The 14138-nt window shown below is 36.5% G+C and overlaps 1 protein-coding gene across 2 annotated transcripts in view; it reads left to right on the top strand.

Moving 5' to 3' along the window:
* Nucleotides 1-14138, top strand: part of CDH7 (cadherin 7) — a 120956-nt gene that overhangs the window by 85415 nt on the left and 21403 nt on the right. Inside the window, exons 8-11 of one of the 2 annotated variants that reach the window (XM_002924875.4) lie at nucleotides 8534-8670; nucleotides 9651-9772; nucleotides 10412-10529; nucleotides 13518-13769. In XM_002924875.4, coding sequence (XP_002924921.1) covers nucleotides 8534-8670; nucleotides 9651-9772; nucleotides 10412-10529; nucleotides 13518-13769 — 629 coding nt within the window. The remainder of the gene's footprint in view (nucleotides 1-8533; nucleotides 8671-9650; nucleotides 9773-10411; nucleotides 10530-13517; nucleotides 13770-14138) is intronic. The other variant, XM_019805552.2, reaches the window with a different exon arrangement.

Here is a 14138-nt window from a genome sequence, read left to right on the forward strand (position 1 = left end):
ACAGGAAAAACAGAGATGAATAAAACATTTCCTCTGACCTCAAGGAACTTACAATCTGGCTGAAGACATAAGATCCCATAAAAGTTAAACAAAATGAGGGGAGAAAGTGTCAGAACTGTAACATGGCCAATTGTGAGATAAATTGTAATCGCTCTGAGCTCACCGGACAGGAGGCTTCATTTGAAGGAGTGATAGCATAAGCAAGGCTCTGAGGGATGGCGGGATTTGGACAAACCAAGAAAACATTATGCAAAGTCTGTCTATGTTTTATTTAGTTATATCCTAAGAGCCTAGTGCTGTTTTATGAAATCAGCAGATTTACTTCCATAGGCAGCACAAGCCCAAAGTCCCTACGCTAAAAATAGCCAATGGATTAAAGCATGGTATTATTACAAATAAGATCAGATGTGAAGAGGGTTTCATAAAAATTAATGGGGATTATTTTCAGCATTTATAACAATTTAAATACAGAACATTTGTATTTATGCTCAAGTATATTGCAATAATAATACTTACCTGGTGGCTCTTTTGGCATTCCTGTTATTGTATGTTCTCAGATCAAAGGTGATAAAATGGTATCAGATATTACATTATGTAGTGTGACTAGTATGAACACATTTGGGGTGTTTGAATAATTCAGTGTGTAGTTTTTTAAGGAGCTTGGATGCATGCATATATTTGTACATATTATTTTAATCTAAATTATTTGTTACTATCTGATTTTCTAAGAAACTTAGCGACATACAGAAAAATGACGATTCATGTGAGCAGTAGCAGAAATTAAATCTGTCAGGAAAACATGAGATATTATCCATTTCAAAATGCTGCCCAATTTAATATAACTATCACTAAAAATGAAAAAATATATATATCTACATATATCTATGGTGAAAATTTTTAAAAATGTGTTTTTGTTATATAATGTACTTAATATCCAGAGATAATTTTCAAAATGGGTGAAGTAGGAAATTCCTAAGCTATGTGATCCATTTTTCCATCCTTTATTATATTTTTCTGAAATTAGAACTCTGCTCAGAGCAAAGGTCTTCTGAGTTAGCTTTTTTGAAACTCCGGGTAAAATGAATTTATTGAAGATTACGTTTCTCTTGATTTGTCCCTTATAGTATTTTCTCCATTTAAAATGCTTATTGAAAAGCGTGATAAATAGAAGAATACAAAATCCATAATGTTTTTGGTGTGAGTCCTTGGGAACTGTACATAAGGCGGAAAGATTAAGGAGCTATATTTACCTTGAACTGTACTGTTAGCATTCTTTAACAGAAATCGGCATTGGTAACTGAAAAAAAAGGAAAAGGAATTTATGGAAATAATAGGGGATAGCTCACAGAGTTAAAGGAAAAATTGAGTAGCTGGTCTTCAGAAAAGAGAGGAGTAAGGTTTTTCTATAAATATGAAAGCAAGAATGAACAAATAGTTTTTTGAGGATGCGGCAGTGGGACGAACCCGTGCCAACCCTTTTCTTTTCTCGTGGCCCTCTGTTCAAGGTTCACGGTTTCTTGGAAAGTTTTTTGGCCTGTCTTAGGACGTGTGTCCCGTCTCTTACCCAGGAAGTTCTGGGCATCTTGATTGTGAGTACCATCAAGATTGCATGAGATTGGGAAGGTTTAAATCACCAAAGGAATATTGAGTTGCCATTATCAGAAGGGGGTGAGAATGCAAACAGTGGCATCACTAAGTACTGAACTCCGTAGTTTATTTTGAAGAAATTTCTTGTTAAAGTCCTATAAGGCAAGCATTACCATCCCTTTGTAATAATAAATCTGCCCCCGAGTCACACAGTTAGAAAATGTGGTCCCAAGATTTTAGCAAGGTCTGTATCAGAGCCTGTCTACTCCTTGCAACAACAACAACAACAACAACAACAACACACACACACACACATACACACACACACACACTTCCTAAGAGATTAAGGTTTCAACCCAAATCATTCAGCTATTCCTATTGTTCAGATTTGTCCGTGTTTATCACATTATTTTTTGCCATTTGGGGAGTGGCAGTGATACATTGGTGTTAATTTAGCTCACTCACCCACACGTCCTATTTTAGAGCATCGGCGTGCATGTCAATAGCTGGGCAATAAGAATGCTACTGGGAAGAGAGTTTGGATTGATCTCCATAGCTTATGGAACAGCAGCAATGATAATAACAGGAGTGTATTAAGGAATTCATTTTACAGCAGATGTACAGAATACTGAGCATATATGGATATTTAAGATGTGGTCCCAGCCCTCCTGTCATCTAGCTGTAGAAGATATTGTATGCAAAAACGTATTTTAAAAAATCTAACATTAAGTCTGGAAATGAGAAATCACCTTGTAAAACCTTCTCATTTTGCAGCTAAAAAAACAGAAGAGTGATGGGGAATGGAAATGGTGAATGGAAAGCTCAAATAAGTACAGTAGGTTAGTGGTGGGGTCGTGGCTATAAATTTTGTCCTTTCATTCCTACTATGTGGCTTGTGGTCCTGAGCGCGAAGTCCACAGATCCTGCATACCACCAGGTTTCTTAAAAAGGCACAATTTGTAAATTGTTTTTGCTTTAGTTTTTGTTTTAAGTTTAAATTAAAATAAAATAATTTTTTAAAAAAAGTTATAAGATCTAAGGAACAGGGAGATCCAAATATGTGTCCTCCAACTGTTCACTACATTAAACATTAAAGAATTTTAGTGGCAGCCTGTATTCCTTATACAAACCAAGAAAGGCCAATTATGGATTATATGTGTTTGTTATATTTTTAAAACAGAATGGCTTTAATGAACTAAACTCTAGGGATTTTTGCTTTGACTAAGAATTTTTTTTTCTTGGCAGTATACTGTAGGCATATCCTTTATTTCCCTGTACTAAGTGCCCTAATTTTTGGTTTGATCTTAGGGAAATTACAGTTACAAAAATATGCAGTGACTATCTGTGATAATGTAGGACAATTGCTAAGATCAGACACGTACAAAATTTTGGAGATCTCTATTTCAACTCACTTTACTGATTAATAAATTTGAGTGGGGGGATTAAATGACTGGTAGTTCCCACAGGTAGTCAGATCGAGCTTGGTGCTAACATTATCCCACGGTCTCCTGACTTCAAATCCTGGGGTCCCATAGTCACATCATATCATACTACATTATTTTTTATGATATCTTCCAAAATTTTTGCTGGTGTGATATAAGGGAAACTTGATACTGGGGGGGGAGGGGGGAGGTGCATGAATTGAGGGTGAAGAAAACTTTTGGGTTGACAAAAATTTAAAAATCATAGCTTTTAGGTGTAAATATTTCTGCTTTCTGATACTATTCTTGGGCTTTCTTTCTAAAGCCATTACCTATTTTCTTCAAAATGATGTATGGCGGTACCCTGTCCCATGAGCTTTCCTTTTCCTCACAAATAAACCAACCACATTCTGAACCATTTGCTCTTCTCCACAAGCAAAGCCCGAAAACTCTGAGGCCTGAGGGTCTCTGATTTTAGGCAGGAGTGCAGTTCCCAAAGATGGCAATTAGATCTCAGGTGTGAGGGCTCTGAGGGCATTCAAAAATGGGAAAGACGGAGATGAGTTAGAGAAGGCAAGACAACGCCTCTGTGCCTGCTCCATATTCAGGGCCTTGGAGACTCCCTGAGTACCAAAACCAAAAAAAGAAAAGAAAACAAAACAAAGCAAAAAAGGCCTTTTTTCCTTAATGTAATCGAAAAGGCTTGTTGCCTTAATGCTAGAGGACTGTCTTCAAGGAACACAGAATTAAAATAATTGGAAAGGAGGAAAAATGGAGTACAGGAGGACCAACATGAAGAAAGTCATAGAAATGGAGATACACATGATCTTTTTATTAATCAGTTAAAACATCAGTTTGACTTACAGTTTTAGATTGGAGAGCATTGGGAAAAAGCGAAAAGAAGCTGAATTGTAGAGTTGTAAGTGGCAGGGACTAAAAGCTTGTTTATAGGTAATGTGGTATATAATGGAAAGATGGTTCAGATGACATTGTTCTGAATCTTGGCTCCATCGACAACCAACTGTGAGACTTTAGTATCCAATACTGAAATGCCATAATAATAGTACCTGCTCTCCCTAGTTAGCAATTTTGCTTGGCTAGTAGCAACAAAGCTTAACACTAATGACTTACTAATGAGAAGTCTGGAGCTATACACCCAAGGACTGACAATTTGGCAGTATAATGTCATCAAGGGCCTTGGCTTCTCATATCAAGCACTCATCACCTCATATTTACAAGATGGCATTTGGATCGTTTCCCATTGTGTTCATGTCCCAGGTGAGATGCAGGGGAAGGGGCAGAAATCAAACGTCAGCTGAATTAGCAGCTCTGTCCTATCATTTAAGGAGCTTTTCAGTGACGCTTGACTCAGCAACTTTTATCTCATTTGCTAAAACCTCAGTATAAGGACACCAATACCACATCTACATAGGAGACTAGCAAATGTCATTGTTCACCTGACACATGGCTGCCTCTAAACAAAATCAGGGTTCTATTAATAAGACTTAAGGGCAATTGAATATGAGATATGTAAATAGAAGTCTTTGTCATGCATGACCTTTCATGGTTGAGGATTCAGAAGAAAATGTAAACTGCTTTAAATACTCAACTCATTTGGAAAATGGGAAAGTTCTGAAGGAGGGATGGTTCGGGGGAAAGGCTGATAAATCTGCTTTCAGATAGATTGAGTTTGAGCTGAAGATGTTGCAGGTACCTGGAGCAGTTCATAACTCTCAGGAAAAGGATGGAGGTGGCATATTAAGATTTTGAGCTGACTAGTAAATGGATAGACCAGAAGCTTTAATTACTGTAGCAACAAAAATACAGAGGTGATCTCTCTAATTGGTTACTCCAACATCTATTGAAAGAGGCCAAGGTTTTTTTAGGCTGTAATTTGCAGAAACTAGAGGGATCATTGTGATTCCGCACACCACTAACAGCACCAGAAGATGCACTGATGTTCACTTTGGCATGTGATTAGAGAAACACCATTCCTCTTCCTTTCTGCTCAGCCTCTAGTTGACTCAGGCCATCAGACATCTCAATGCCAAGGCCAGTGGGTGCAGAACTGCAAAGAGTGTGCTCCTCCAAACTTCATTTTTTTAAAGAGAATTATTTATTTATTTATTCGACAGAGGGAGTGAGAGAGCAAGTGTGCACAAGAAGGGGGAGAGGCAGAGGGAGAAGCAGGCTCCCCGCTGAGCAGGAAGCTCATTGTGGGGCTCCATCCCAGGACCCCGGGATAATGACCTGAGCCAAGGCAGATGCTTAACCAACTGAGCCACCCAGGCACCCCTCCTCCAAACTTCTTTAGAGTTCCTTTTCTTTTGGCTCAGTCAGCCCTCCTGAGAGACATGCGGTACCTCTCACTCGAAAGAGTGCCCGTATTTTCTTTATTTTTCTTGACTGAGGGATTGCTTTTCTCAGGTAACTTTATACAACAGTGAATGCCTCATATATAAAATCTAGTTTTTTGTATATCTAGAGGGAATGGTAGAAAATAGGGAACTCCTTTAATCCTGGGTGATCCCAAGTCCTCAGGATTAAGAAGCATAACCTCCATCCAAAATGTTCTAGACAGTTTGTGTCCTCCGTGTCCTTGCCAAGATCTTCCATCTCTTCTAATGCCAACAGCTCATTCTCTCCCTACATCTCTCCTGACTCTCTTTATCCTAGTTTAGGAGACCAATTTGTTGCAGTTTTCTCCTACGTATGTTGATAAGGAATAAAATAATGCAAAATCTAGGCTACAATGTGTGGTCATTGGGAGTTGCTGAGAAACTGAATGTAAAAGTAAGAGAAAAACGAGTCACCAACCACTTCTAGATTTTTGATTTGAGCAATCAAGTGATTGGTGGTATCGTTTACTTGGAAGGGAAAGAGTGGGGGAGGTGAGGGTTTGGGAGATGGTAGGAGTTAGAACATCAATTGGGACATGTTACATTTCAGTTCATGTTGTATATCCATGTGGTGAAATTAAGCAGGTAATTCAATGGATAAGTCTGGTGGGCCAAGGAGATTTTATGTAAATTTGGAAGTAATCAAAAGTATAGAAGTTACTTAAACCATGGGACTGTATAAATTTCAAAGGAATAATATTTTATATAAAGAAGAGTAGAGGACCCACAGGAGAGTTTTCAGAGAGTTTAAGAGAAGTCATGAAGAGGAAATTGAACCAGCCAAAGTGACTGCAAAGGAGCAGATAGCGAGGTAGGGAAAACACAGAGTATATGCAGTATTAATAAAAGAAAAAGGAGAATGTGTTTTAAGGAGGAGTCAGTAGTCAATCATAATATATTTGAGAGAGAGAGCAAGAACAGAACAGAGAGATGAACAATGAATTTGACAATATGAAGGCCAACAATGAACTGGTCACACATGGAGGAAATTTGTTTTTTAAAGTAGAAAACATACTTGCTTTCAATTCAAATAATGTACAGAGGGAAAATATCTTATTCCAAGGAAGAACATTTTTGAGAAGGTCAGAGCAGATGGGATGTGCAGAATAAGTGGAACAGTTTGATTTTGATACAAATAAAAACACTTAAGCTATAATAGAAGGATGGTAAGGAAGAGGGTATGGAGAAACCCAAGCAAGATTATTTATTTTTCTCATATCCCATGTACCCCAGATCTTGGAAGTCTGAGTACATTTTGTTTGTATTGCCATTATCATTTCAAACAATTTCCTTTTCCTTTTCCTTCAAAGCTCTCAACTCTTCTGTGGAATGCATCATCAGACTTAGAATCTTCCATGTTGCTATCAACCACCAAATATATAGTAATCACACTAATTCATGGAGGATTTTAGTCTCTGGATCATTTTATTCCTTTCCATAATAACTTCTGGCATGATGATTGGTAACTGATTAAATTACACCAATGACTAATTAAATATGTTGGCCTTTCACTTTCTTGTTCTTCTTGACTCCAGCGATCTGTTCTTCTGCCTTGATTTAGCCATAGATTTTTATAAACATACTCTTGGCTTGTCAGCCCTCATATATATATTGCTCCTATTGAAAATCTACTTCAAGGATCTCGTTCCCTGTCCACCACCTCCCACTCTAGCAATTCTGCAACCTGATGCTATCAGAATCTTCTCAATATCAGTCTACCTTCTCTATTTCCTTAGTTCTTCCTTATAAATGTCTGTACCATTGGCCTTCATTGTTATCTCTCCTGTGTACATGCCCCTATCACCCGCACCCTCCTCTCTCCTTCCATTGTCCATGACTAGTTAAACCCAACCCCATGCTCTTTGTGCACCTTCAAATACATAGATGACAACAGAACAAGACACCACGATAACTAGTCTCACATTAAACTGATGAACATAAATCTCAAAGTGGCAATCCACAATGTTTAGCCATTCCGTTATGCATTCCTTAGTCTGTGCGTGTGCATGTATTTATATTTTTATATATTTCTGTCCCTTTGAATAAATGACTTCTCTCTCCTTCTCAAACTGCCTTCTCTTCTTTGCTCCCTCAGCTGATAATCACATTTCATAGGCCATCAAAAAAAAAAAAATAGAAACTATCAGAAAATAAGTTCCTAATATTCTCAACACCTAAACACCTATTACTGGACAAAGAGGGTATTTGTTGGTTTATGGTTAATTTTCTAATATTTTCTGATGCCTCCTCTTTCCTTGCTATTTTGCTATGTGTTTAGCATTTTATAATACAGCAGACTAGAAGTAGATGATTTTATTTAATTATAGTAGTTGGAGAACTATGGAAACATAAAATACGTTCTTAAATTGGGTATGTGTTTCCTTTTCTTTTGTTTGTTTTTAAATGAGATTCCTTCACTCAGCTAGAACCACTGGGGGTGGGAGCATGGTGTTTGAAAATAGTCATTAATTGGAGGTGGGTGAATTTTGTGTATGGAACAAATAACAGCATAACGGAATTAGAATACAGGTGGAACAGTCACTTTTCACTAATATTTGGATAGCAAATATTTTTAGAAAATGCTTCAACACCCAAACTATTCATGTAACTTTAAGGGTTTTGTCTTGAAACATATCTATGGAATCCTGGTCAAGATCCTGAGAGAGATTTTTTAAAAGTTGAGGGGATTAAGATCAGGCTGATGTCAAGACAAAGGATGTTAGTAAGCGTATGTGAATGGGCAAGATGTCTGTATCTGTTTCATTTTAGAGGGACCTATAACCCTGACAGGGACTACTAAATCTATTGTAAATGATTTGAGGGAGCCAAAATAATAATAAAATAAATTTGAAGTTTATTAGTTCAATAATCCACTGTGAAGATATCTATATTAGGGTGTTTATTTTTTACTGACAGAAAAGCAGAAAGATTACTGACAAGCAGTTATGAATCAAGTATAATATTGGTGAAGTTTTAAACTAAGCACGTACTTACGTTACTGATATGACAGATTGTGGAGTCAGCAGGATTTGGTGGTTGGCTATGCAATTAATGAAATTAATTTAGCAAACTGTAATCAAACAAATATTGGAGGTTTTTTTCCTTTCTTTTTTAATGTTCAATTAGGTATTCAATTGACAGAAACACAGACTTGGAGAGATACTTCAATATTGATGCCAACAGTGGAGTTATTACAACGGCCAAATCTTTGGATCGAGAGACAAATGCTGTTCATAATATCACAGTTCTTGCCATGGAGAGCCGTAAGTCGTAAGGTTTAACATTAGATTAGGATGGAGGACATTGAAAGTAGAGAGTGGGTTGTCATGAGGTGATAATTTCTGCTTGAGTTATATTATGTGCTTATTTGAATTGAGCAAAATCTTGAAAATCCCTAATTTCAAGCTGTGAATATATTTATATTCATTAACTTTATTTGCTAACATTCACAAAGTTAATGGAAAGACATTACTATAAAATAATGGGCCTGAGTTACCTTCAGAGGGCTTCCTCTTATTTCATAGGCTTATTTCATAAGCTGCATTTATGCTGATATAGAGTTGGTCCAGTAGCTTACAAAAAGTGATAACTTGATCTCTAACCAATACACAGATATGCATATTGATATTGAATTAGCCCCTGATAAGAAAAATATTGAAAGAACGATGCATAATTAGTCATTATGCATATTATCTACATATATATGTGCATAGATAATATGTATATAACATATACATATAGTCATATAAATCTGCATTCTAGCTTCAAAGAATGATATCGATATTGATATTGAACTAGCCCCGATAAGAAAAATATTGAAAGAATGATGCATAATTATATGTCATGCATATTATCTACAAACATGTGCATAGATAATATGTATGTAATATACACGTATAGTCATATAAATCTGTACTCTAGCTTCAAAGAATATTGAAATTCATGGTTTATTGGTCCTTCTTTCAATGATTTTCTCATCAGGGACTCAAATAAATTCACACATGTACTATACATATATATGACATTTGGATCAAATTTTCTCTTGCTCCTTTTGAAGTCTATAGTGTTACGTATCTAGATTTCATTCAGGGTTTGGTCATTTTCTTATTAGAATCGTGATTAAGAGAGGCAAACCATTTTGATTGATTCTAATTGTTTCTAATAGGAGTTGCTTGAGTAAAATGGCAATGGCATAATAGCTTTATTCTCAGAGTAAATAATAAGACATTGTCCTCTTTATTAGAGAATCCATCTCAAGTCGGAAGAGGCTATGTGGCCATTACTATACTCGACATCAATGATAACGCCCCCGAATTTGCTATGGACTATGAAACCACTGTGTGCGAAAATGCCCAGCCAGGGCAGGTAAGAGCTGTCAGCACACCAGGCTCCTCGCTTGTGATTTCTTTAAAAATATCCAGCAGCGTTGCCTTTGAAATTCTGCCAGCTTTAAGAGAAAACATAATCAGCATGTCTCAGCAAAACTAACGCTTTGATGTGTAGCATAAACTAATATTGAAGGAACTTAAAAATTCTGGTTTAATTGGGATGATGAAATTTCTCAGGAAGAAAGGTAAACATTGTCAAAGCCATGGTAAGTGGTCGAGGGCTTTGACTCCTTTAAGGAGAAATCTAGCATAGGAAGCCTGATCGGGCTGTTCCCCGTTTTGCACAGCAGAGCTCGAACTTCTAAGAATTAAGTGTAGTTTAATCTCGGTGTGATTTGTTCTGCTCGTCCGTATTGTTTGGCGTTTTGTGATGTTTACTGGGATGGTGTCATCAGTTGGTACAGCTTTTTTCTCAGGTAAATGCAAACGTGAAATTTCAAAGGGACACGGTTGGTTTTTCAGAGCCCTTTTTAAATTGGGTTCATATTAGTGCATCTGGTCCTTACCCCCAGGAGGATGGTATTTATTATAAGGTATAAAATTGCTCTGTCCCGCCACACAAAACATAGCAGAGCACAGCAACGTGCTTTCATGTTTTCTAATTCTCCATTCCTAGGTTATCCAGAAGATCAGTGCTGTTGATAAAGATGAGCCATCCAATGGACACCAGTTTTATTTCAGCTTAACAACTGATGCAACAAATAGCCACAACTTTTCATTGAAAGATAACAAAGGTAAGGTAGTATTATTGTCGCCAGCAGGTACAGACTCTCTAAGCAACTACTTTTTCTTGCTCGGGAATGCTGATTATGGAGATACACACACACACACACACACACACACACACACACACGCACGCACGCGCACATGCTAGCAAAGACATTAATTAAGGAGCAACGAGCCCCTCAAGTAATTTTTATCTATGGATTTGCTGTCATGAAGAAGCAGCTGCTACTTAAATCATTTCAGGCCTAAATCCAAATAGGGGAGAAGCCAGATCCATCTCTCTCTGACTTTTCTTCTAGACCTTTGAGAGCCGGCTAAATGTATTCATAAGGCTATGCTACACCGGTATAATTTGAGACATTAGGAAAATAATTGGTATTTCCAGTTTGATATCAACCTAAATCAACTTTAATATTTTCAATAGTAGCATCAGGTATTCTTTTATTTTTAACGTAAAAATAGAAGTAATCCATGTGAAGAAATAAAAGATCTATTCTTGTTACAAGGAAGTATAAAAAAGAACAAAATTTCCTGTACTCCTAAATCTCATTTCTCTGCTTCAAAGGTAAACACTCTTATCAGTTCCCTAAGTGTCATTATAGAACCATTTTTACAAATACCTGTAAGTATATTCTGGTTTTGCCTAAAATATATATATATAAAATATATATTTATACACATTCTTGCTTAAAAAATATACACACAGGCACATATATATATTATTTACATTTTATAAATATATATAGACATAGGCATATATAAACAATTATATATAAACATATATAGATTATATATCATTATAGACATATAGACAATTATAAGAACTTTTAAAGGAAGGAGAACTATCTGTTCTCTAATTTTGAATTTATATATTCACAGGTGTTTTTATTCAAGGTATTTATTTTCACAGAAGGGCATTTGCAACTGATATATATAGAGAGAGTATTCCCCAACAAAACAGAAAATGTAATTCCTTTAGTTTGACTATGTGAATCAGGTTTCAGGGAAAAAAAATGTAGAAATAGATTTGCAACACTGGCTCATCTAAAAAAGACTTACTCAGAAGGTGGACATTATAAGTGCTTTTTTACCTGAACCCGCCATCTTCTTTAGTGCAGAAAATCTAACTTTGACCTCAAAAATTCAATCTGAAAATAATATTTTTCCTGATCCCACTCTCTGCTTAAATGAGAACACTATCTTGTCCCTTTAGTCATATAAATGGAAGAACATTCTCTATGTGGGTAATCCCAAACTCTCTGACTTAATCATATCTGGGACAATTCTCAGCACTTCACTTCATCTAGCACAGGTGTCGGGAGGGGATTTTATGACCTTGACGAGAAAAGTCTATTTCCCCCATGCGTCATCATCCAGTACCACCAGGATTGTTGGACAGTACATGCACTAAAATGTATGGATTTATAGGACATCCCCACTGCCCCACAATTGAAAGATTTCCCTAAGTCAAGACCAGAGCTCCATACCATGTACCTTGGAGGAAAACATGTAGAAATAAGGAGATCAGTTCTTATATTGGCTTCCATCATAGGAACTGTATAGAGAACATGATGAATTTTATGATCTCCTTCCTAAGGATAGGGCTTTCTTTCACTTATTGGGCATTTATGCATGTGCTCCACAATCCATTGTGTGTGTGTGTGTGTGTGTGTGTGTGTGTGTGCGCATACGTGTGCATGTGTGCTATTTGATACTGTGCATGTGAGATTACAATTCAGCAGCTCTGAAAAAACTTTGTGTATCAAATCATGAATACATATATCTTAATGATTGGGAGGTAAAGAAATAGACGTGTGTGTTACTATTAAGTGTATAGAAACATACTGAAAACAATATCCTTCAACAACTCCATGTGTAGATTTTTAATGAATACCTCAAATTCATGTCTTAAAAGATTTGTTTACATAAAAACTTACCAGATGGAACCTGAAAATCAAACAGTTTTATTCTTGCCACATCCAAAATTGGAGGTTATATGCTTCCTCCAGTCTCCTGTGAGCTTGCTTTGGATGGAACAGATTTCAGCTTGCTCTTTCATTAGAGCATTGTTAATTCTTTTATGATAAACATTGGATAAATCTTTTTGATAGCTTGGAAAGGAGATACGTATTAAAGTACACTAGATGAAACCATGATCCTATTTTCCTTCTTTATGTTTTAATTGCTGTAAATTTAAAGGATCACATAAATTCTCTAATTAAGATGGGAGCTAGGTAAATTGCTAGTAGATAAAAAAATTATTTCTGATACAGAAATCAGTTATGTGATACAGACTTATTGATCACTGGTGAAAGTTTCATAATTAAATGTTAGATAAAATAGAATATTGAATATAAGTTAAACACAAATGACCTATTTTATCACTGACAAATTGTTTATATACATGGGGTTTGGGTAACGATATATACCAATATTGATTTTTTAAAACTACACAATAATTCCTCTCCTGAATATCTATGTATACTTAATTCAAATAGAGCTGGATTGTCTTAGTTTACTTGTTTCTATATTTGGAACTTGTCAAAGAGAGGATGGATTGGGATTTTTATTTGTGCTGATGATGCTGCAAAAATATTTAATCTGTTAATTTGAATCATCCTCTTTGTAAGTGTATGGTTTGAAATTTAGGAGGAAAGGGTGTATTCTATGTAATTTTTACAAAGTTGAAGTTAAGTGGTGAATAAAACTTTTCATATTCAGTTTTACTTTATAACTCTTTCCTTTGGTCATAACTGTGTAGCATGATGTAAATACATTAAAATGTATTAAAATGAACCAATACTGGATAATAGAGCTGACAAAAGACACTAAACAGAATGACTTAAATCACATAAACGTGTGATAAACTTCTTCTAGAAATTTGTAGCTATTAATCCCCTTCACCTATTTCGCCCATCCCCCCACCCCCTTAAATCAGATCAGTTTGGCTGGACAGTCCATCAGAAATCTTGTGTTATGCGTTTGCTTTCTCCTAGACAACACAGCTTCCATTCTCACCAGGAGAAATGGCTTCCGAAGACAAGAACAATCTGTTTACTATCTGCCGATCTTCATCGTGGACAGTGGCTCGCCTTCCCTCAGCAGCACCAACACTCTCACCATCCGCGTCTGCGACTGTGATGCCGATGGCATCGCCCAGACCTGCAATGCGGAGGCCTACGTCCTACCAGCCGGCCTCAGTACGGGAGCCCTGATCGCGATCCTCGCCTGTGTCTTGACATTGCTGGGTAGGTACTGTTACCAGCGCCTGGGCTGTAAGAGCGGTCACACCAAACAAATACCATGACCTTTCACTTTTCTTTCGCCTTTAGTACCTTTTTGAGAACATATGCGAGTATTCTGTTCGATCGTGTTTTGTTCAATGAGCAACCCGTGTTGCTGGCCACACTTTACAATAGCATATTTAAAATACAACTCAGAAAAAATATCATTTTTAAAACAACAGTGAAGATAAATGACTGTTTAAACTTGATTTTTTTTTTCAAATTTACCATGTCCCAGCTGTTTGTCTTAGAATACCCTACAGAGGAGATCTATTAGACCAGAATCTTTTCTATGTTGTTTTGATAACGTGATTACTTCAGAAATTATGGCTT

The sequence above is a fragment of the Ailuropoda melanoleuca genome, chromosome 14 (genome assembly GCF_002007445.2).
Source record: "Ailuropoda melanoleuca isolate Jingjing chromosome 14, ASM200744v2, whole genome shotgun sequence".
Lineage (NCBI taxonomy): Eukaryota > Metazoa > Chordata > Mammalia > Carnivora > Ursidae > Ailuropoda > Ailuropoda melanoleuca.